This window comes from Mchenga conophoros, linkage group LG18 (assembly GCF_057382185.1).
Source record: "Mchenga conophoros isolate Kocher_MC1m ecotype Shallow Benthic linkage group LG18, M_conophoros_male_GT1.1, whole genome shotgun sequence".
NCBI lineage: Eukaryota > Metazoa > Chordata > Actinopteri > Cichliformes > Cichlidae > Mchenga > Mchenga conophoros.
The window spans coordinates 11,848,297-11,874,117 of record NC_140543.1 but is presented as its reverse complement, the minus strand read 5'-3'; the positions used below and the strand labels follow the sequence as shown (position 1 = coordinate 11,874,117).

Here is a 25,821-nt window from a genome sequence, read left to right as displayed (position 1 = left end):
AGGAGGATGTGGGACCTAATGAAGGAGGAACCAGTAAAGGCTAACCCTAATTCATCCTAAACAACATGAGATTTTCTTTTCTTTTTAAATTTATTTACCCTTTCATGTTCGGTGCAAGGCATTTTTAATCACTAACAAACTGACTTTTTTTAACCACAAAATATAATACACCCCTCTACTTTTTGATCAGTTCACCTCTTCATTAGACCCTTTCTGGCTTTTTGTTGATAAACCCCAGAGAGTTGCAGGAGAAACTAGGGGCAGGTATCAGGTGATGCGAAGATATTTTTGAGTGAGAAAAAAGAGACAAAACCAAAACTGTTCTCAAATTTTGGACCAGTAATACAATATCTGTTTTTTTATGGCATCTTATTTTTACAGTCATGGATATTTAAAATGCAATGAGAAAAATAACATATTCAACCCGAAAATACAGAAAATGTACTCCCCCCAAAAAATATGAGAAGGTGAAAAATACCTTTTTTTTTCTCTCTTTGGATTTTGCACTTCACTGGGGAAGCTTAAGCACCCTCCCCACGCCCATATAATATCTAAATGGGCGGGGTGAGTCCAATCTCTGGACACACTTCCAAACACTCCTCCGGGGCGCAGCACACAGGACACGCGCGCTAAAGTAAGAAAGCCTTTTGAACTCAGCACCACAATCTCTGACTGTTTCAGGGTGGCTCGCTGTAAAGTTTAAACTTTACTTTGATTTCCAGAGGATTCTTTGTTCGGATGCGAAAGTACAGCGGGCTTCTTATTCTCTCCCTCTGCGTATCGAGAGCATTCTTCATATGATGCTCGGATTTTGCAAAAGTGTTTTCTCCACGCTTTGGATCCAAAATGTGAGGATTTCTGTCGGAATAACTTCGGACGCTGAATAAAGGGAAGCCTGATCTCCGTTGTGACCAGCGTGAAGCTCGTTTTAATCCAACCAAGTCTGAAATGGGGCCGTCATCTAAGCTGCTTCTCGTTGCTTTTTTGGGTAAGAAACTTTTCCCCATGTGCTAGTGTTTGTTATTCTGAGGTTTCATGCGCTGCAACAAGTGTCAGTGTTAAAAGATTTTAAAAAAACTGAGCTCAAAGCATGTTTTACTCCACGTGCGCTTGGAAACATGTCCATGTGTTTCGTATTTGTTTTTCTATACAAGCTGTACAGTTAGAACAATTTCAGACGGTCATTTAAGTTAATTTATTTACTTTGCTAATCATTTAAACCGCACATATGTAAGATGTGGGTCACTCATAGGTTAAAATCCCCTTCATCACACCTGTTCACTATCATGGCTTGATGTTTGCCTCCATTCAGGACAAACTTTGTGTTAACTTTGCGCCTTATGCCATAGTGATGTATAAAGGTTAGAAGGCAATAAAAATCTTCCCCGAGGCTGCTGGGCAGATGAAAGCGCTGCGAGAGTTAAGAGCCACTTAAAACATCCAATCCTGATGAAAACCCTGTCTGAGCAGCAGAGGATTATGGGACTGCAGTTGACCCAATCCATCTGTTGCCAGTGACAGTGGAAGGCAACATTTGGCAGCAACTTCAAATAACCTGGTTGAGATAAAAAAAAAACATTTTGGGGTCCACTTATCCTTAAGTGTGTTTAAGTGAATCCGAACGTTCAATTAAGTGGTGTGTTATTGCAGCCTTTCAGAGTGGCAATGAAAATGCACTGTCAGGCTAGATTAGAGTGCGCTGTAAATTTACTGGGAGAGAAAACCTCAGCGTGTCTTTGGAGAGCAAAACGGAAAGGTTAAAAAAAAAGCCAAGAAATGGACCCACGGAAGAGCAGCTGCTTCTATTTCACCTTTTTACTGAATCTAATCTATTCTGCTCAGTGGACCTCAATGGAGCCATGAAGTTTTTATTGTATCCGCATATAGATATTGGCTTAACTGACAGCTTTACTTTAATGTTCATTTCAGAGTAGTTGCTGTTGTTTTTTTTTATCATTATATTATTTTGTGTGTGGTGGTCATGTGGCTATAGTTTCTTTAAATTTTCAGAAAAGTTGAAAGAATAGAAAGTAGCAATAAAAAAATAGAAACACATTTCACCCATATTTGCTATAATTTGACTAATATTACACATATATTGCCAAAATTGGCATTTTGGTTCAAAAAAGGGGTTAAAAAAAAAAAGAAAAAATACACATTTTAATCTCATGCCTGCCTCTGAAATCCAGATTGGACAGATGTGCTATTGTATTATAAAATCATAGCCAATAATTCTGTACTTAACATCACAGTAGTCACTGTAAAGTAACTTTAGTGAATGGTAATACACCAACAAAACCGGCTACGTTGCTGACACACTGTGATTGAAATCATTTAAAGGAGTTTGTGTTGATGTCTTGAAGGTTCATAAAAGCATTTGTGCAAAATGCCTAAAACATAATATATCGTATCAGCTAGTGCTGTCAGTCTGCCGATGCATCGGTCTGGCTCTGCAAAAGCTGCTGTAATTTGGGGTTGCACTGGGTTGGATGCCAGTTACCAGCATTTATCAGCTGTTAAAGTGGTCTGGAAGTCAAAGCAGTTTGAGACTAGCAGATCTCCAAAGACGCCAAATAACCATTGCCATAATTGCAAAGCATCACTCAGACAATTTGCACAATAATTTCATAGCGAGAGGGAGAGTCATGCCGGCATAACTGAGAGAGATGCAGTCAAACTGCAGCGAAAGGAAGCGAGGAAAGGAAGTAGGAGGCACAATTTGTAGCCCGGTTTGTCCTGCACATCTGTATCAGCAGCCAGTGCAGGAATGCAGTAAAAGTGCTGGTTGTGAAGTTTGGATGGATTACAAAACAATCTCATCTCAAGGTCCATTTAGTCACTTTTCTGTAACTTTTATGTGAAGCATGGTCCACATCAGCTGTTGGAGCTGTTGTTGTTGACACTGAAATGCAGATGTTCACATTTCCATTTTTCCTCTTGAAGGTTGAGCTACGAAGAATCAGATAGCTTCCAAGAAAAATCCCCCAAAAACCTTTAAAGTGCCAAAGCAGCTGCTAAATACTCTAAAATGAGACTACAGGGGCCCTGTGAAATTCCTGTTCCATTCGTGTGTGGTCTATGTTGGTGTATTTTTTCAGAATTAAAAAAGTATTATTTTTTTTATTAATAGTAATTATGGTGGTGACTTTTTTTCTTATTTCTTCAACATTTTTCAAAAACAGTCAAAGGTTTGGATTAAGGAAATTGGAGAAGTGGAAGAAAATGGATGGATGTCTTTAATTTGTCCCAAAGGAAGAAAAATTCTGAACAAAAATAGAAAATGTATTTTCCAACATTTGGTCCAGAGTAAAAAATCTCATCAACCTGATTGCCATGAGCCCCAGAGCCTGAAAATACCTGCTGTTTCTGATGGCTTTTCACTTGGCACCACTGTGATATTGACGATCATGGTTTTGTCTTAGCAACTTGAAATTTGTAGATATGCGTGTCCCACTGAGGAAAATTAAAACTGGGTTTCCTACTCCTGCCACCCTCGGGTAAAAACTTAGACTAGAAGCAATGACGTTCCCTCCTGGCTCAGCCTTCTTAATGTTTAATGCTCACCGCTAGCGTGCATTACACCTGCTAAACATGAGCGTTTTCTGTGCCAAATTACAGCCTGTATGGCTGTACTGTATCTTATTACTTATTTTTCTCTCAAGTTTATATAAGTTTACCTAAATGCATCTAAAATACAAAAACAGGGAGTCAAGTGTAGCTCAAAGCTCCTCTTTCCTTTGACATTGTTTTGGCATTTCCCCCATGCAAGTACAATCTGACAGCTGGCTCTACTCTTGTTACTGAACCAAAGCAGTATTTTATGGCTTTTACTTCCTAATCTGTGTAAGTAACTTAGATAAATGTGTACTGGCTTTCGAAATGTGCAATTTTCCTTCTGATCTCCAAGTAGAAAGCCTTTCAAAGTACTCAAGCACCTCCACTTTTCTCTTTTTTTCTTTTTTTTTTTTTTATGTACTCTATAACTTCCCACCTCTGGATGCAGCTGCCCTGAAGTTGAAGTGTCATTTTGTCTACCCTTTTCAACTCCTGCGCGGTCACTGCCAGACTCTGAGATAACAAGAAGAAAAGTCCTTTGTCTGGTCTCTGCTCTGGAAATTTAGGATTTTTCTCTTCCCATAAATACTGTACAGTCTCTCTTCTTGTCAGGGGTCCCAGCCTTCTTACCTCACCAGTGGGATCGGGCCAACTGGAAATGTTCGCCGTGGTTTGGGACTCTGGGAGTTTTGTGGGTGCTTTGATTTAGATAGAGCAGCAGTTTGGGAAAGCAGCAGCAGCAGCGAAGGGCCAGAAAGAGTTTGAGTGGAGCCGTTCTGATTATTGCCTTCACGAACGAAGAGTTAAAAAAAAAAAAAAAAAACTAGTGGAAGAAAGTCACACATTCAACACTAAAAAAGTGCAAAGAAGCAGGCGTCTGATGCCTCCTCTTATAAAGTCACTTTTAACAAGCTACGCATAACCTCCATATAATCATTTCCTCATTTATTTCCCTGTCTGAGTCTGTTTTCCATTTCGAGTAGGTCCACATTTGTCTTTGATGTAATGTAAGAAGATTTGTAACTGTGGTTCAAAACGAAGCTCACGTTTCATTATAATTTTGATATTTGCACAGGCTTCCCTATGACACTGCTGACTCTGGATCAGGTCTGTCTAACGTCATGACAGAAAGATATCAGCGATGTTGCTCACAATCTTATCACAAAGAGAAAAAAAAAACATTTGACCACGACTTAGGAAAACATTGTTGGAGATAACAAATTATGTCTTAATCTAACGAAACAGCAGATTTTCACAGAAACAAAGATTTATTATTCTCCTCCTTCATTCTCAGGCTGTTGCGTAAATCTGACATTAAGCTTCAGTAACCTTTAGAAACCACTCCCTCCTCAAAAAAATTAGTTCTGTCCTTTTTTTTGTTTCTTTTTTGTTTTGGGGAGGTTTTTTTGGTTAATGAACTTATGCTCACACAGTAATGTGAGAAAAAAGTACACCAAGTACCATCTTTACTCCAATAGCCAGCAGATTCGTGTCCCACCACTCAGTTGAAACTCCGTCTCTGCTGTGCGCATGCTTCAGTGCAACATGACTGGCTCAAATGTTTCATAGTTCAGCTGTTGATTGGCTCTTTGTGGATGAGGTGTGAAAACGGCAAATTTCTATTCAGGATTCTTCTTAGTTCCACTTTTCTGGCTTATATGATGCTTCTGAACAAATTCCAGACCCAACTCTGCCAGGTAAAGCTAAAAGATCACAGATCTACCTTTTTTTTTTATTTTTTATTTTTTTTATAAAAAGCACTGTCAATATCAACTAGTATATCTAATTGAAATTCCCGTTCCAATCTTCATTTTTCTCAGAAAAAATGATCCGATAGTGTTATTCCAGTTTTCCAGACAATCCCCGGGTCTCCACTGAGCACAAACTTCAGAAAACATTATGTTAGCAGACTGATGGATAAAATTAGTTTTACATATAGGATATAATTAAAAAAAAATCAGCAAATAAAATCTCAGATGAACCACAACATGACATATTACACTGTCATTGTTTAACAAAAACGAAGCCAAAATGCAGAAGCGTGTGACAAACTAAGTACACCCTCTGAGGTTTTAGCTTGTAGAATCATCTTTAACAGTTTTTAACTTGAAGTAATCGTTCTCTGTGCGACTGGATCGGGCTCTCGTTTGATTGCTAACGAATTCTGGCCAACTCGTCTTTACAGTTTCGTTCAGTTCATTGAGGTTTCCATGAACTCATCTAGGCACAGCTCTCTTAAGGTTCCACCACAACATTTCAATCAGGTTGAGGTCTGGACTTTGACTGGGCCGTTGCAACATCTCGATTCTTTTCTTTTTCAGCTATTCAGCCATGGGGATCATTTGACTGTAGAGTAGAGGAGTTCACGGTCAACTCAATGACTGTAAGGTGCCCAGGTCCTGGCTGCAAAACAAGCTCAAATCATCACCTTCAATCAACACTGATATAAGCTGTTTTTTCTATTATATTGCCTTTGCTTTTTTTGCTAAACGTGCTGCTGCGTGTTGTTGCCAAACATCTCCACTTTGGTCTGATCTGTTTGAAGGACACTGTCCAAGAGGTCCTGTGGTTTTCCTGTTCTTTCTAGAGCCAAGAGGCTGGCATACCTTCCAAACAAGCCATACTTGTTCATTCTTTTTCTGATTGTGCTGTCCTGAACTTTTAGCATTTAACATGCTAATTAAGGCCTGTGCGGTCTAAGATGTAGCGCTTGGGTTTGGGGGGGGTTTGCAATTTATCTCAGCTTTGCACGTTGTGACCTTGGGGTGAATTTGCTGGGACGTCCACTCCTTAGAAGATTGGTTACAGTCTTGAATGATTTGCACTTGTGAATAATCTTTCCGCTGCATAATGACAGACTTCAAACTGTTTGGAAATGGCCCTTCCCAGATTAATGGGCAGCAACAAAAGCTTCTCTGAGATCATCTCTGACTTCTTTCCTGCTTGAATGCGCCACACCAGCACACCCCCGAACTGCTTTTGCATTTTCTCTTAAAAAATTCTTCTGTTAAATACATAATGGCACGGTGTACCACTTTATGTTCTATTCACCTAATTTATAACCGGGTAACAGTTTCGCAGCTAGATTTCTGTTAGTTTTCTTTTGGATGTGCTCAACCCTTAAATTCACCTGCTATTAAACCCAAGGGGTTGCATAAAAGTGTTAAGTGTGTTTTAGATTATACATCTCACCAGGTTTCCTTTTTTAACACTCTCAAGCGCACACTGTTAGTTTTTGCTCTCATCATAGTGAAAACAAGCTGTTGGCAGCCGCTCAGATCGTTGCTGTGGTCCAAGCCGAGTGCAGGTGTTTAAAAAAACCAAAAAAACATTTATATACATACACGCATAACATGCAGCAAACTGTGAAGTGTCTCCTTTGATTTTTAAGATCAGCTACAGCAAACAGAGCAGCGTTACTAATACCACCAGCTGAGTCGGGGGATCAAGTCTCTCCCACTGTCCAGTGTTTCCATTCAGCAGTGCTGTGATGTGGTGATTTGCACACAAGCCTGGGCTAGCTCTCATAGGAGCTGCCCGACTGGGTGTAAAACAGCTGGATGGAGCTTTGTTCTTCATGGAGCTTTTGGCTTCTTTTAATCAGATGTTTTTCTCCCTCCTTCAGTGTTATTAGTCTCAAATTAAAAGCTCAGAGGCGACCGCAGTGGCATTCCTGGGCATTAAATGATATTGCCAGGCAAGTCGGGTCTGATAGAAAGAATTCATGGCAAAGTCTTCATATTTCAAGGTAGATTTTGATGATATCGGAGTATTACATGGCATAAATCCTTGAGGGAATGTGAGCTTCGGGGCTTTTCTCTGGCTGTAGGCTTTTTAAGTGCTTTCATTTCCGACATTTTATCCCTTTAAGCTCAGTCCATCGCTGAAGGTATTGTTTTTCCATGTGGTGCGTCAAGGGCACGCGGGCGGTGTGGGAACTGAGCATACAAATCTTCGTCATTTGTCTTGGTTCGTTTGAATGTTGTTGTTAAAAGTGAGTGGAAGCCGAAATTCACTAATTGGCCCTCAACCTGTCTCATGATCTGCTCATTTTCATTCATACCAGGTGTTACAGGTTGTTGGAGCAGCCATGTAATCTCTGGCAATGACAAGAGTTAAAATGACAAACTTAAACCTTCTAAACACTTCAAAGAGGCCTGGCAGATTGAAAGCATGAGGGAGACTGCTGTTCCGTTTGATCTCAGCGTAATTGGCCTTCCCAGTTGTCCTAAAAGCGGTAATTTTTTTAGAAGGTAAAGATATGCCAGAATAAACAGATTCCTCTGTGGTTTATCCAGCCTTTCAAACTCGGTGACCCCAACATTTGATGTTCAAACGCTGCTCAATGGTAATTCAACAGCTGTTTACAATGTAATTTTTCGTTTTGATTGTTTTACATTTGTTATTGTACGTAAAGGCTCGTCGTCATCATCATCTTTGTTTTCTCATCGTCTTGTTCCCACAGTTTGGGTTGAAGGTTCCTCTCTTCACTACTCGGAAAGCCGCTCAAGTCGCCTCTATCCAGAGAAAACCTTTGGCCGATCTATCAAAGACTCCCAGTGCCAGCACATGCTAAAGCACCTTCACAATGGCGCCCGGATCACTGTGCAGATGCCTCCCAGCGTGGAGGGCCACTGGGTGTCCACCAGGTTGGCGTCTTTTCTCTGTATCTTCCCCCTAACCAAAATCTTTAAGAGTTTGCATTACTCTCTAGCAAGCTACTACTTTCACTTCATTATAGTAAGAAACTCTTAGCAGGAGGTGATTTTTTTTTTTTTTTTTTTTTAATTAAAGCTTACATTACTTTCACTGTGAGTCAATGTGTGTTCACCACATTTCTTTATTTTTACGCCCACTGATGTGGTTCACAGGCACATGGGAGTGGTTTGGAGGCTTCCTTTAAACTAATGGTTGCAACTCAACAATGGGGAAACAGGAACACAAATAGTAATAGACAAACTCATTGGTTATGATGTTAAAAAAGAACAACAGCAAGTGGGTGGGGCTTTTGCTCTTTATATATAGATATATAGATACAGATTAGTTTCAGCCTCCTCCTGTCAGGTCTGACATGTCTGAGCTTCTCTGAATGCACCACCAGACAGAAACTTACGCTGATCTCGTGACATTCTTCACAAAAGAATAAACCAAAGACGTACAACCAATAAAAAAGACTGAAGTTAGTCAATCTTCTGTGCAGATTAATTGGGTTATATTTCAAACATGCTGTTTGTGAAACTCAAGGCAAGGAACATGAATACCACTCAGCTCTTCACACAAACATAAATGTTTTTAAGGGTTTTTTTTTTTTTTGTTTCTTTTTAACAGCCATCTGTCCTCTCTTTCAGCTGTGAGGTCAGACCAGGCCCAGAGTTCCTGACACGCTCCTACAGGTTTTACCCCAACAACACCTTCCAGGCTCACCAGTTTTATTATGAGGACAACCACTGCACCAAACCCATCTACACGCTGGTGATTCGGGGTCGACTGCGCTTACGCCAGGCTTCCTGGATCATCCGCGGTGGCACAGAGGCGGAGTACCAGCTCCATCGTGTCCAGATGGTGTATCACACAGCCACCGTGGACAAAGAGCTCAGCCAGAGGCTCAACCGCAGCTGCCGAGGGGCAGTGAAGGGCGCCTGGGAACCCAACGCGATGTACGAGCTGGTGAGCGAGGAGGGCGACTACGACTGCACCAGAGAGCTTAACTTTGCCATGCATGAGCTGCAGCTGCTGAGAGTGGAGAAGCAGTACCTGCACCACAACCTGGATCACCTGGTGGAGGAGCTGTTTCTAGGAGACATACACACTGAACCATCGCAGAGGTTGTACTACAAGCCGTCCAGCTACCAGACCGCTTTGCAAAACGCCAAGGCAAGTCCCTAATGATCCTCCCTCGCTTAGGGCTTAGTGCATTGATGCTATTATGTAGCCTTAGACTTGATTCTAGAACAGAGTTTGTCCACTTGTGGGTCGTAATATTAAATTAAAGAGTTTTTATAATTACAAAACATTAAAAAATAAGTTTTGGGGCGTCCATAACTTTGAACTATTGTTATAGCCTTAAAAGTCTACTGCTGTACTTCAGCACAACCTGTTGGGTTGTCTAAAAGCCTACATTTTTTAAATCAGCAATAGTGTGACTGTATATAAAAGATGGCAACACTCATTAGTCAATTAAGTACCATCATGACGCATCAAGCTGAGTGTCATCACTGTCGCCATCTTTGTGTTTTGTAACCAGACATGGAGTGGATAGACTGTGAAGCTCTTAGACACTGAACCCTCGCACGGAAATCTCATTCTGAAACATGCACCCTTTGATCCTCTTTTGACTCTAGTGGGAACTGTAATTTACAAAATGAACATTATGTTGTATTAAAGACAGCTTGAAAGTAGTAACTCGGCTCAAAAGCTGATCTGCAGAATGTTTGTTTAGCATTTTCCAACAGACTTTCTTTGCAACCAGGCTCCTTTTTGAAACCAGCAGTCGCCCCCTTAAGGGCATTAGAAAGAATGCAAGTTTAAGGCACACCCACTTCGGTTTCAAATGTCACAACTGGAAGCTACTTCCATCTTTTATGCACAGTCTGTGGTTAAGACACTAGGCTTCTCTGTCAGTAAACAGCCAGTATTATTTTAAAGTTGGTAAGGCAGGGACTATGTTGAAGTTTGTAGTTGTGCAGAATCTCTGCCAGTAACAACAGTTATTACCTGCAGGGGATAGCTGCCTCACTGTGCAGGAACCATGACTTACCAGTAGGAGTCCTTAGTTGAGCGACGGGAATGAGAACTCTTCCCACCCAGAAACCTGACGTTTGTATTCATTGGATCGTAGGTAGGGTTTTGTTTTCTGTCCCGAGCATGCAACTCAGTGTGCAACCTCAGCTGAACTCCATCCCTGCTGTGTTGACCCTCCACGCCACAAAGACCACACACACCAGATAGAACCTGAGCTGACCTGAAAAACATACATTTTAATTTGGGAGCTATCTTATGTATAATTTAACCAAAATCAGTGAGGAGACCAGGATAAACTGTTTACTAATTGTGTTTATTGTGTTTTAGAGGGAAGGCCTGTTGTTTTTGTTTTTTTTTTTTAGGGGGGGGAAAATTACATTATTCTGCTGAATTATCGAGTTATTGATAATCCAAATTATTCTGAGGCGGTTAAGCCCATCTGTTGTACCTAACTGATATCTATTTAGAAAACCCTAGTCTGTGTTAGGATCTCTGTGTAAGTCAATAATCTTGAGCTTAGACCTTTGCACACTAAATATTTGCACTGAAAGAAACCAGAAACTATCTACATACTGATTTCATCTCCACTGTGCTTACAGGATATAATTTCTGTATTTACACTGCTGAAAAGGAGTTTCCCCGCTGGCTGAAACCCTAGAGTGATGTTTTCACTGTCACCCTCTACAGAGATCACAATGAAATCCTGTTCGGGTCCGCTGTCTAAATAAACATTCATATGTATGGGGATGACGGGGCTTGGTGTTGCTGATCAGAATGTAAACGGTGTGTGGGGTGACGAGCTGTGATCAGACAAGCTCCCCTGTGGCGCTGTAATGACCAGAGCTGCTCTCCTTAAGCCCCTCTGGCCTGCAGAGATGCAATGTGAAACCGAGCCTATCTCTGGGAGCAATCATCATGCGGTATTCCTGGAATTTGGATTGATGCGGCCATATGAATTAGTCCAGTGAGCACATACCAGCTCCGATCTTATGCATGCCTGGGGCTCAAATCAAACTGTTGCATGTGCTCCGTTTTGTCTTCAATCTTTTTGGAATAAAAAAAGGAAGTTGGACTGTTGGCGGAATTTTCAGTGACACTTCCAAACTGGGAATCAGTCCTAGAGTTGCAGCCTTGAAGGGAAAAAAGGGAGTTTTTGCTTCTGTCTCTTTCATTTCTGTTACCACTCCGGTTCAGTTAATGTCAGTGAAGTTTCTTTTTAACAAACCTTATAAAAAGTATTCTCTTCCCTGAAACACCGCCAGTCTTTTTGTGTATTTTCGAAACATCCTGCTGTCAAGCTAGAACAGGGACTGTTTCTTTGCCAGGAAGCAGTTCCAATAAAAACTCTTCAGTGTGTTCTTCAGATTACTGAGAAACAAAAGATTGTCTCTCAGTAACCTGAAGAGTGTTTCTGTTACAGAAATACTCTTCTTAATTTCTTTAAATCCCATCCATCCATTCTCTTTGCTTATGCTTTTCAGGGGGAGCCTATCCCATCTACCATAGGGCAAGAAGCTGGGTATACCCTGGACAGGTCACGAGCCTGATGCAGGGCTAACGTAGAGAGACAGACAACCATTCACACTTGCATTCACACCTAAGGGCAGTTTAGAGTCACCAATTAACCAAAACCCCATGGTATGTCTTTGGACTGTGGGATTTTCATTAAATGCATTAATCAAAACGGTGCATGCATCTACATACAGAAGATTATTGCCAATCACTACAGCTGCACTTTGCACTTCAGATCATTTTAATCACATTTAAAAAATGGATGTAGTCTTTGCACCTAATGCTTAATTATGCCAGTTTATGTATGTGTTTGCCTATGAAGAACCTATAGAGAGCCTTTCAGCCAATGCCAACATGCTCCCCTACAGTCCTCCAAAATCCCAAATGCATGGCGCGCTATATGGATGACTCTGTGTATCAGTTGAATGCTGATTGGTTGAAAAATGTGCCAGAAAAGGGAAGGGAGCACCAGGAAAGTACACAAGAATTGGCTTTCCATAGTTTTTAACACTCAGTTTGACTCCTCTGCACTGCTGGCTAATGGACCAGCAACAGCACAAGCAAGAGTAGCGCACATGGGTGTGCCCCCATCTGACAAGATGCTGTCTGCAGGTAGATGGGCAGTATTTAGCTGCCAGCACACAGCCACTGCTGTACCATAATTTCCCCTTAAAAGGTGAATCCAGTGTCAAAGTGCCTTAAAACTGCATTCTTTCTAATGACCAACAGGGGGGCGACTCTTTAGGTTACAAATAGAAATCGGATCTGAAATTTAAAAATGACTCTGCAACTTAATCACTCATTTAAGTTTTTATTAAACATGACTTGATGTTTGTCCCGTTTAATTAAACTACTTCTCCGTGATGTAGTGGTAAATACATTCAGCATACTCGCAAAATACCTACGGTTAGAGATTGGGTGTAGACAAAAGTCCCAGAGACTCACAAGCTGATATCTTCATGGCTCCAATCCTAAGCCTGAATGAATGGGATGGTGTCCGGCATAAAATCTGTGCCAAAACAAACATGCAGATCAGTCCACTGTGCTAAATAATGAAGTAGAATAGAAGATATGTGCTCCAAGGTTTTAATCGTATTCTCAGATTCAGCAATCTCTCATGTTTAGTTTAGTTTAAAAACAAATATGGTGATGGCTGAAATTCCTATCTTGAGGGTGTTGTTCACAGACCAATGTATGATGTCATCTCAGATACACAGGCTGTGATTTCAGCATCTTTCAACTCAGTGTGCTGGTTTTAAAACCATCAATTTCACTGCTTTGATTTACATTCAGACACAAACATAGTGGAGCGTTTAGTAGCTAAAGGTATTTACAAAAAGAGATGTTGGAGACCAGAACAGTGCTCAAGGAATAAACACTGGACATGATGGTAATAAAATACAGTTTAACTTGATTTAATGCAGAATAGATTCTTTGAAACTCCACTGTATTTGAGTGGAAACCAAACTCTTGAAGGTGAACATTATAAAACTTGCAAAAAAAGTAGCTCCTTAGTAACTCCCCATTTGGGTAAACGTGGTCATTTGTTTCTATAATAACACAAAGGTCTACATTACAGTATTGTTTTTCACGGCATTTTTCAGTTACAGTAAATTAAGTTTCGTATATTTTCTTGGTAAAGCAGCAGTACAGAGTACCGCACTCGTTCTTACTCGAAAAGCACTCAACTGGACCATCTCTTGAGGTTGTAATGGTTTCTTTTTAGGGATTTTTATTTTTTTTTTATTGCCATGGTGATGATCCAATACATTAATCTTGAGCAGTGTACCCAGGGCTGGTCCCAGGACTGGTCCCAGGCCAGAACATTTGCTGGTGCCAGCATGTTCATTTGTGGTTCCTGGGTGGAACTCAGCAGTGATGCAAGAGCAAAGCGGGGGACTGTGTTTTTAAGTTTTCTGTCGCCCCGGCTCATTGCTGCGTCACTGAGGCGGCGTAATGACCACTTGATAATGATCCTTGTTAAGAAGGGATCAGTTTTGGGGTTTTTTTCTATATTGTTGCTGTTTTTAAAGTGTTGTGTTTGCTCATTTTGTGTGTGTACTTGTTGTGCTGCTCTTGGTCATTTCTTTCATGAAAGTACCTCAAAACTTGAGCAATAAAGCAGGTCAATCTGAGATGAAAGGTTTTTTATGAATTCCCAGGAAGTCGTCTTACAGAAGGGATACTGGTATAGCTCAATGGATGCCAGTTTAAAAAAATCAAAGTATTAGGACTGTCTGTTTTGCCAACAGGTCTCTACGGAAGGTTTTGAAAGTCTGATATGGTTTCAGTTTCTCATAAAATGTTTGCTCCTGGACATCAGCTTTCCCTGAACTACGTCCCAAATGGAAGAATTCAGCTCTAATGCTCCTTTATCTGCCATGACTTGGATTGCACTTTATTTGTACGTCACCTCTGTTCAGTATAGTAAAAAAAAAATGAAATGAAATGGGGGGGGGGGAAGTCACTTATATGTAGCAAGGGTAGTAATATCCTCCCTCATTTCCTCCGTTTTTATTTTCTTCATTTCCAGTAAAGTTATAAAATACTTTGCTTCTACCTAAAAGTGCGTCCAGCATTTCATGGCAAGCCGGACACTGTAGGCTCAACGCGGCAAAGAAACCTGCCTGCTAATGATTTCCTGTTAAATACAAGGTTGAACTCTTGGCTGGAGTCTTTGGTCACTGACACACTGAAAACCCATCCATGCTCAGATCCACTTAAACTTCTCAGCATTTTTGCTGGTTATGAGGGCATTTATCCCACTTGTACATCAAACATAATTAACCCGTTTACAAGTAAATAAAAGGGAACTACTCTGATGAAGCAGCCTTTTATTTTAAATGTAGTTTTTAATTGAACAATTAAATATTCAATCAAATATTCTCCACCACCACCAGTTTGTTTGTCAGTAAATAGTTTATAAACATTTAACACATGCTTTATGACACTACCGTTATTATTACGTACAGAATTTCTTAATGCTCGTCATTGTCAACAATTGTAACTAAAATCAGAGTTTCAAATAAAAAAATAAAAATTCCAAATTTTGGTCAAGAAACGCAGCCTCTCACACTCTGGTGTTATTTCAGTCTTCTACTGAAAGTCTCTTTGAACACTGAACTAACTGCATTTACACGGTTTAGATGAGGACGAGTACAAGCATGGCTTGTCCTTGTTCTGGCTAAGATGAGCCCTGTCACACCTGTGCACTGGGTTTATTCATTTATTTTTACACAAAATTTAGATTCATTTTTGGTTAGTTTAATCTTTTTCATATTCTCATATTTTTCTTATGATTATTACAGATTCACAGGTGGCCATAGAAGACTATCTGCCTCCATCTAACCCTCTCCCTAGTGTCCTCTGCATGTCCTCCTTCGCTGTATCCAGAAATCTCCATGTTCAGCATTCTCCTACTCTGCACATGTTCAAACCATCTCTGCATTGCTTCTTTAAAGCAGCCTGAGCCATTCCTCTGATATGCTAATTTCTAATCCTGTACATCCCGGATTAAAAATAAGCGGTTGTTGAGCTGCACTCCCAGGCAAATTCTTTTCATTTGAAACCTCTGACTTTCCAACTCTGCCCCCCGTTTCCAAACCATACACCGTAGCGGATCTCATTACCATCTTGTAAACCTTCATCTTCACTCTTGCCGCTATCCTTCTGTCTTAAATCACCCCTGATGCTGCGCTCTCTTCCTCACCTCTCCTGTGCACTGTCTGTGGCTTTGGATGATTTACCCCAAGTATCTGAACTCATCCACGTTCACTCCCTCTGCTCCTGAACATTTCCCCTGGTACACCTCACCGTCTCACCAGGCAGTTTAAATCATTAGCTGCAGAGTTGATATCTGTACAGTTATGTCCACTAATCAAGAGAGGATGAATTACCCATAATCCTTTGTGAATGAGGCCATCTGTGATTTAATGCTCTCCTTTATGCACTTTACTCTTTATGCAGTGGATGTGGGAAATAAACTCCCTGGTCCATCTCTCTCTTCATCCATTGTCCAAAGTGAGCATATTTTTTTTTTCCTTCATAATTGATGATTATGATTACAACAGTTAAATATTGCTATATTAATGAAGCACCTCCAGCCCCCCACTCACAACTTTTCTGGAAGAAACTCTGAGCTTGTAGTGTCATTTTGTTTGATTTATATTTTCAGATAACATTATCAGGAAAAGAAGCAAAAAACAAACAAACCCTGCACTGGTTTAAATCATTGGTAGTGTCATGATATATGGGACAGATTGGTATCAGTAGGAGGACATATTCATTGTTAGGCCAGACAGGAAGTCTATATTTTATGGGCTCTGAGTCCCTTCAGATACAAAACATTTTCCACACCTGCGACTGAAACTCTCCGGATTCCGGCTCTTTTTCTTATGTCCACACATATATATGCTAAAATATACGCACATGCTGCATTTTCCTCTCTTCATATGCAACTCTTATATAAACACACACATAGTGCACAGCTTTTAAAAACACACTGTTCTCTCACACATATTCTGGTGGGAGGCCTCCCTTCCAGTCGTCCCATTAACCTTTCGCTCTGAGGCGGTTATGGAGCTGCAGTGGGATTATCTCATCTGCAGGATGTAGTGATACTCCAGCTTTTTCTCCTCATTTTACCGTTCTCCATTTCTTTCTTTCTTTTAAAACTCCCCATAAATCTCATGCAGACATAATGTTGTCTGGGAAAAAGAGCGATTGAGTTGAGAAGGTCAGGTCTTAAATTTTGACCACCCTCAAATAACAAAAAACTGAATTGGTTCCCTGGAGTTCAGTCTTTGGAAGAGATTTTGTGGAATATGGGATGTAGTTTCCAGCTCTGAGTCTGTTGGAGAGCCCCGGCCGTCCTGTCTGTGGACACAAGCTGCTCCACCTGACTAGTGATATTAACTGAATATGATTAACTGTTTTTTTTATGCATGTACAAATGTTGTGTGTGTGTGTGTGTGTGTGTGTGGCATTAAAACTCAGCATGCTGTTTTCTGTGTAATGGCTTTAAGTAGTCCCGACATCTGTGTTGTACTGTGAAACAATGTGTTCTCTTTGGCTCCAAACACTCCAGAGGGTCAGACTGAATGAAATAGTTTCCTTACTCTCCTCCGAACAGATTCCAGTAGTTCTGTGTGTGAATTTCATGACACAATGTGCTGATGTCATGAAAGGTTTTCAGGACAAACAGATTTCAGTGAACATGCTTCTGTTTTGTCTTTGTTTGAGTAGCAGGCTAAACTTTGAGTTCGTGAACAGTTTGCACTATAATAAGCTGACTGTCTTATAAATGGTTCACTTTTTCTTTTTATCTGACCACTTCTTGTGCAGCCTTGAAATCTTCTCACATCACCCACCTGTATAAATGTAAATGTTGGATGCAGTCGGACTATAGACGGTATAAAACACAGACGTAACCACTGTGAAATCACTCACCACCAGTGTTTTCACCATTGTCATCTCGTGATTTGAACTCAGACATGATGAGTGGAGTTCTGATTATTGAGATTTTTCACATGACGTCATGTTGTGTACCAATTTAGACATGATGTGACCACTGACTGCCGTGGAAACTGGATTCAAAGAAGGCTTCTTGGGATTGTTTTGGTTGCTAGTAGAGTGTCACTGTCTTCTGTAGTTTTTATGATTGTCTTCAAATACTTGCTAACTGCTAGCCCAGAGGAAGTAAAACTTGGAAAAAGTGCAATGTAAACCAGAAATTGAGAAAATTTGCCATTAAAGTAACAACTTTTACTGTTACTGTTGGCTACATGTTTCATAAAGTGCAACTTTTACTTTGAAGGCAAACGGTTGCAAGATGGTTGCAGATCAGACTTGTTCACACGATCCTACACTATCACCATGATTATCACACATCCAAAAATGACATATAAACCGTGTCAGTATTAACAGCAAATCTTGATTTCATTTCAGTCTTTTGACTAAAACGTCATTTAGTTTTAGTTCTATTTTAAGGATCAGTTGTTTTACTTTTAGTCAAGCAAATATCATAAGATTGTAGTAGAGTAAATATAAGTGTTTTTACCAGTGAGAGTTGTTCCACATGGTTTACAAAAGCAATTTCCTTCGGGGTCAACCTTCAGGATCAATAAAGTTTTATTGAATTGAATTGAAAATGGCTTATTTTTACAAACAGCATATTAAGCACTGTCAACATATGAAGAGATTGGCTCATCTTCCAGTGCTTTGTGTCCAACAGTTTGTCACTGGTTAGACATTTAAGGTCTCGAATATTTAGACAACCTTCTAATATATTCTCCACTTTACAGTATCATTGCAAAAACAGCCTGTTTTTCTCCCCCTTTTGTTTTTATTTTATAGCTTCAGTCACCAATCCTTCCACTCAGAATTGGTTTAACTCAGGACACAGTACCCACTCGCTTAGTTTAGCCAATGGTTATTTGGACTGTCATCACTTATGAGTCGCCAGAATCCATTTTGACATCCAATGGCCTCTGGAGGCCACACTGCTGTTAGTCTCTTCCTGTGTGTACATCCCTTTAATCACATGGTATATCCCGCAGAGAACAGCAAAGACTTTATTGTTAGCTATAAGATTATACTGAGTACTTGTATTTCAGGCATCTGGAGCCTTTAAATGTTATTCTTGACATTTGCAAATCAGCGTTTGTTTGTTTGCTAGCAGACCTCGCCATCTTTGGCATGTTGGCATTTTTGTTTGCACATTATTGGCACAATCTGTCAATGCAAACACAATGGATGCCCTCATGTAACGTTTTGCAGATAATCCAGGTTTTGCCAAAAATAACTACTTGAGGGGATGACAGATCTTTTGTCCAGTATGTTGGTGGATATAGTGACCAGCTGTGCAGGCTCGCTTTTATGGAGATCAGAGTTTATGTTGGACAATCGGTGTTGGCAACAATTCATGGATTGTTTTTTGGTTTTTTGCCCTTTATGCACTAATGTTATTGCAGTTTGTGGTATCTTCAGGCAGTTAAATAAATTGTGTTCTTTTGCAGTGTAGACACACATAACATAACTGACTGTTTTTTGTTTGTTTTTTTTGCACGAGTTTTTCCAAAAAAAGAATCATGATCCTCTTTGAGGGACAAGCTCTTCACGTTCCGCCTTGCCAGACATCTGATTTCTGTTGTATATCTGTCTTTGAATGCATTGTTACTCATCCAGACTAGTCCAAGAAACATCCAGCTGAGCTCTGCAGGAAACCGCTGTGATGACACACGAAGGCACGTCATCAGGCAGTGATTTAGGAAGTTTTATTTATTTATTTATTTATTTTCATTCCAAATAGCAGAGCATGTATCTTCTATATCACTCGATTATGCTCATTTAACTGTGGGAAGCCAAAACTACAATTGTGACTAAAGCTTGACTGACTGAGATTTATAGTCCTAGTTTGTATGTTTTCAGTAAATATGACTTTAGTCATGTGAAAAATCTCAATCTTTAGTGCTTTAGTGCTATGACTTTTTTTTTTGTCTAAACTTACTATTGGTAAAATGAAATCAGTTGTTATGAGTTAAATTAATTTTTTTTTTCTCTTTAGAACCACGACCACAGCTGCATCGCCTGTCGTATCATCTACCGCTCGGACGAGTTCCACCCTCCCATCCTGCCGCCGCGGGCCGACCTGACCGTCGGGTTGTACGGTCAGTGGGTGAGCCAGCGCTGCGAAGTTCGCCCGGAGGTCCTCTTCCTGACCCGCCACTTCATCTTCCACGATAACAACCACACCTGGGAGGGCCATTACTACCACTACTCTGACCCCATCTGTAAACACCCCACCTTCACCATCTACGCCCGTGGCCGCTACAGTCGAGGGCTTCACTCAACCCGCGTCGTGGGAGGAACAGATTTTGTCTTCAAAGGTAACTTAGTGTAATTGCATTTTTACCGTAATGCTGATTCTTAAAAACACTACCAAACCCTATTTTGATACAGTGTAGTTTAAACGCAGTTCCTCTACCAGTTCCTAACATTTTTGGCGTGCTCACTTTGAGCAGTGTTTGAATAAAAAGGTTAGACTGTTGCTTGTTTAATTAACTGGTAGTCGTGTTATGATCCATGTGATCCCTATTGACTTCGCAGACACAGTGTTTTCACAATCGATAGAAGGGAAGGACAGAAATAAGAACAAGGTTGTTTCAACAAGCAGAATAAACTGGTTCAATGACACGTCATTTAAAACTCAAGTCTATCTACCATTTGGAGACAGGCTGTAATGAAAGATGGATGCACCTACCCTAATATCGACCATTGGTTTGTGAAGTCTCACTTTGAGGCCTCAAGATCTTGTTGTTGTTGGTTTTTTTTGTTTAAACCTGATATGATGAGTGAGTGTGTCCCTTCTGTGTTAGCATCACTTTTTAGATAAAGAATGTAGTTCTTTGTTTCTTTCCCACATTTCTTAAAGATGGGGCACCCTCAAAGATATGGAGTTTTAGTAGACTTTCTAAAAAGCGATGCCCATCTTGTATACTGACTGTGCACAGAGCGCAACAATGTTACTCTACGGCAGGGGCGGTGTCCTGCAGTTTTTAGATGTGTCTGTGATCCAACACAGCTGATTCAAAATGGCTAAATTACCTCCTCAACATGTCTTGCAGTTCTCCAAAGGCCTGGTAATGAACTAATCATGTGATTTAGGTGTGTAGACCCAGAGTGAGATCTAAAACCTGCAGGACACCGGCCCTCGAGGCCTGGAGTTGGGGACCCCTGCTCTAGATCACAGTGAAAACAAGAAATGGCCAGCCAGGGTTTCAACAAGTAATACTTGAGAGACAAAAGTTCAGTAATAGTAATAAAAAGGCTTAAAATAAGCACAATAGATCGCTTTAAAGGTCTTCTTATGTCATCTTCTTTTAGTGAACCACATGAGAGTGACTCCCATGGACGTGGCCACCACATCCCTCCTCAATGTCTTCAGTGGTAATGAGTGTGGAGTGCAGGGGTCTTGGCAGGTCGGTGTGGAGCAGGATGTCACCCTAACCAATGGCTGCGTGGCGTTGGGCATCCGGCTGCCACACACAGAGTATGAGCTGTTCCGCATGGAGCAGGACGCTCATGGACGCTACCTGCTCTACAACGGCCAGCGCCCCAGCGACGGCTCCAGTCCGGACCGCCCGGAGAAGCGAGCCACGTCCTACCAGATGCCCCTGGTCCAGTGTTCATCCAGCAGCCAGCCATCAGATTCCAGCCAAAGGGATGACACACAGAGGCCTCCGTTGCACCCCAACGGCTGCACAGGATGGCACAGAGGCGGCCAGAAACGCGCCGCGCTGGCCATCGCCGCGTTCGTTACTGCTCAACTTCTTTTCTGGCAAAGCTAGAGAGCAGGTTGAGTATTTTATCCACAAAGACACAAAAGAGGAGTGTGGATTCATCAGAGACCCAGAGGGGGTCACAGAGACTGCATTGGTAGACTAAGTTTACATTTGTTGTTTTAATGAATAAAGGAGCATAAAGACTGGTCCCTAAACCTCTGAACTCTTTACCAAAGACTTGAGACTGCTGCACCACAGAAACTGCACTTTAGAGTGGAACCAAAGACTGACCTGTGTTTATACAAACATACAAAGATGTCTTTATATCCACACACAGACATGAGAATATGTTATATATGATCTATTTACCTGCGACTGTTTTATATGATCTATCATCGGAGGACACGCTCGTCACCGTTTACAATAAAATGTACTTAACGTGTTAGAATCTTTTTTTTTTTCCTTTTCTTTTCGACATATAGCCTTGAAGTATGGTGAAGTCGGCAGCAGGTATTGGCCTCCTATTCCAAATAATGACCAAGCTCTTGTCTTGAATGAAATAAAACGCTTTCATGTGCCAACAGTTACCCTCCATGTAATCTAGAGAGATGTTTTTGTTCCCTCGCCGCTCAGACAGCTGCTTCCTCGCTGGCAGACACTCGACCTTGAGTCCAACGAGGCGGTTTTGTAGTTACGCAATGCTCACAGTGGGAACGACACCTGGAAAAGTGACAAACTACCACATCCGAGAATGCAGGAGATCACTTCAAGTGAGAGCTACATTAGTTTGTCCAAGTCATTCTCTATACTACTAATAAAGTGGATATTTTGGTTCTTTATCAATCTATTGCAACTGTGAACGATGACTGTTTTATTTCTCTCTGACTATACGCAAAGATCTAAAGGCAGATTTAGATCTTCTGCCAGTTACTTTCTTGAGTCTATAAAACCTGTGATCAAATGGCCGTAACATTTAATAAACATTCAGAGGTCCACTTCTATTTAAAACAAATATGAAAGCAGTGAAATCCATATGAGATGGAAACTGGACATCTGGAAAAATTTTCTCTTGGAAAAACAACCTAAAACATCCCTGCAATGTATTTAATGTTAGCTCTGAAATTATACTGCCAGTAATTTTACATTTATAATTGCTATTAATGGAACTGGAAATCCATGGATTTATTGAACTACATCTTCTGGGCTAGTACTACAGAAAGGATTTTTACTACATTACTCCCTTTTCAAGCATAAATAGGAACTCATTTGTCAAGGTTAAGAGGATTATCCTTTCTTAAAATAAAATTAAACCCTTAAATTTTGGGAAATCTACTTGTGTAATAAAATGACAATTCTATGATTTGCAGTCACTAAAAACTGTTTTTCTCTTTTTAAAGGGTAATACTTCAGTATGCTAGTTTCAGTTTCACTCCATCCATTCTGGAATCTTAAGCTATTTTTCAGTGAGAAATCAACAAGCACTTGGATGTGTTTCAATTTGATCATAATTAACTGTTCATGCTTATGATACCTCATCGGTGAAGAGCGGAAACTTTACATCTCTACAACCAAAAATAACTACAGTTAGACCCAGACATTTTGGACAATTAAAATGTTTTGTTTTGCTTTTGTAAACCAACTCAGTGGATTTTTAAAATCAAACTAATGTGTGATTGAAGTGCTGACTTCAGCTCTGAGGTTTAATGAAAAGTAAAGTTGCAAAGTAATTGGACAATTTGCTGCCCAGGTGATGCTTGTTTCCCTATTATTCCATTACAAGTGCAGAACTTGCATTTGGTATTAGTTCACAAGAACTCACGGAGACACTGCACTGAAAGAGGCCATTGCTAGGCTTAAAAAGTCTTGGGTTGGTTTTGCAGTGCTGGCAGGAACGCACAACATTGTTGATCTGATCACTCCAAAAGTTTCTTTTTTTTAAGGTAAAGAAATGTGATATTTGTGAGGCTCCAACTCCGTCACCTGATCTCAACCTAACAGTGCATAATGAGGGCAGAGAAATCCAAAATAAGCAGCAGCTGAAGTTATGTTGCAGTAAAGACCTAGCAGAGCATGCCAAGAGAGGAATCAGCATTTAGCTATATATGAGTTCTAGACTTCAGGCAGCCATCGACTCCAAAAGATTTTTATCTAAGTGTTAGAAACTAACCTTATATTAAAAATTGTTTGTCTAATTTTGAGCCTCTAAAAATGGGACTGTATAAAAATGTCTCATCTCTTCAAGCTTTTTGAATTAAAGCTGAGAATTTTCCCTTTAGTCACATCTTAATTGTTTGGTTTCCACTGTGGCTGTGTGAAGAAGAAAATCTACTGTATATAATCACTTCAGTGATATTACCGAAGACTCTCGCTGCGTCTAACACAAATAAGATGTTTGTGCAATCACAAAGGATCGACTGTGATGATGCATCACTGTGTAGTCAGCTGTGTTACCCGTCAACAACGTGGAGTTGTAACTGTGGTCTTCTAGCAAAGGCCTCTGTAATATAAGAAACAAAGGGATTAGTGTTTGTTGCTTCTTTCAGGTGGTTTTTGAACCTGAGGGTGGAATAAATTCTAAATACCTTAATGGGATTAAAGTCCTCATGTGTGGCTCAGTATCAAAACTCCACTCCTCCAGTGGGATCTTTATTTCAGCCTTAATTAAGCTCATGGGGTTTCACACATCATTATCATATGTTGTCATTTCGATCTCCCTCTCGGTCATGGACAAGGATTGGAGTTTCCCAGCATGCTTCTGTCAAATTTAAGCTTGAGGTTTTGTGTGTCATCATTAATAGTGCATCGTTTTTCCTCAGTGTTCCCAGGCTAAAGAAGCTTTAACGGGCTCCAAGAAATGTCTCAATAACTGGATACATGTATGAGATTACAAAGGTTTGATACTCCTTCGTGTTCATTACTGCTCTTACAGCCAGATTTTGTATATTGTAGCTTACTGAACATTTAACAGGGAACATATTTTTGTTAATCCCTTTGTTACACTTTATGGTTCCCAGCAGGGCATTTAAAAAGCCCCAGTTTTATGGGTTTGCAAAGTGGATGTACGAGGGAGTCTTACATGGAAGTTTCCAAGGACAAACTGTCCACTGAGCAGCTTTAAAGGAGCAGATGGAGGCGAAATTTATCCTCAGACATATATGATCAGGTCTGTAACATATTCTCAGTACAAAGTTACTGTGAAGCAGCAGCATTTACTCACATTTGATAAGGTCTTCTGTTGTGCGCAATGAGTAAGGTGGAAAAAACAAAGGATTTAACCCCCCAAAAAAATATGGGGAGAAAAAAAAAAAAAAAAAATCCATTCAGGTGATGACAAAAACCTTAGCTCTATTGAATAGAAACATATACACGCAATTCGAGTGATATTACACCGTGACATATTACTTACATTAGCCACATCCTCCATCTGTGAGCCAAATATCGAGTGTTCCAACTCACCGCTCAATTTAAGCCAGTACATGTTCGTATTGTTATAGCAACAAATTAACTATGCTCAAACCTGAAAGAATAAATCATAAATATGGTTGATTGTGCTGCTGATGGGAGAAGCTACCCACAGCTTAAAATAATTGGTGGTATAATTGGTCATTACTACAGCCAATCATATAGCAGCAACGCATGGGTAAGAACACCTGCTGGACTTCAAACAGAGCACCAGATTGGAGAAGAAAGTTGATTTACAACTTTGAACATAGTTGCTGGGTTTTCCCACACAGCCATTTCTAGAGTTTACAGATAATGGTCTGAAAAGACAAAAAACGTACAGCGAGCGGCAGTTCTCTGGGTAAAAGTGGCTTGTTGGTGTCAGAGGAGAATGACCAGACTGCTTCAAGCTGATAATGAAGGCAACCTTAACCACAGTAACAATAACAACAGTGACCTTTGGGATGTGGTGGAACGAGATTCACATCATGGATGTGCAGCTGACAAATGAGCAGCAACTATGCAATACAATCATTCAATATGTCTGAGAATCTCTGAGATATATACCATAAAGAATGAAGACAAAAACAGTACTAGCAACGTCTCACTCAAAGGGGCCACTCTGTACTTCAAGCATACAATTATGCAACTTTCAGCTCGTCTCTTAACACTATAGTCACACAGCCAAAGTCTAACATGCAATTCTCCAACTCTCTAGCGCCAAACAGAGAGAGAGGGGGAGAGAGAGAGAGAAAAAAAAAAAAAGTGGTCTTTTACCAATGCTGCAGTGAATCACGTCACTTTGTGCTTTAACAGAATAATTGTAGGTTTCAACTCCGTGCAAAAAGAAAAAAGTAAAATAATCAGCATCTTGTAAAGAACGCTTTCTCATTTTACCAATCAGGCTAACAAAAAAATAGAAATAAAAAAATTTAGGAACAAGCTTACCACAGATGTTCCCCCCTCATCTGGAATACTATAATGTACCAGAAATGCATAAAATTACCTTGGCGTAACCGACAGTGACAGCGCCTAGTTTGTGGGAGCTCAAACCACAAGAAATGTACAACAATCCCTTCCTCGCTAACTCAAGTACAGCCCAAAACTTCCATCTTGATTCATCTGACCAATCTAGGTTACATCAAAATATATACATATATATCCACTGCAATACCTATGAAGCAGAAATATAAAGCAAATTTAGAAACGCAGGGTAATTCATATACTGTACTGCATTGTACAAACACAAAGTAAAACATTGGCAGCAACAACAAGCAGGAAAAGACAGCTA

At 40.4% G+C, this 25,821-nt stretch overlaps 1 protein-coding gene across 1 annotated transcript; it reads left to right on the top strand.

The window, feature by feature from the left end:
- The first annotated feature begins 549 nt into the window (after positions 1-549).
- LOC146553308 (protein APCDD1) lies at positions 550-21,936 on the top strand. Its single transcript, XM_085253633.1, has 6 exons — positions 550-634; positions 723-988; positions 8,021-8,204; positions 8,904-9,429; positions 19,373-19,694; positions 20,692-21,936. The coding sequence occupies exons 2-6, from the start codon at positions 949-951 to the stop codon at positions 21,153-21,155; spliced, it is 1,536 nt and encodes a 511-aa protein (XP_085109759.1). The 5' UTR covers positions 550-634; positions 723-948; the 3' UTR covers positions 21,156-21,936.
- Positions 21,937-25,821: the final 3,885 nt, after the last annotated feature.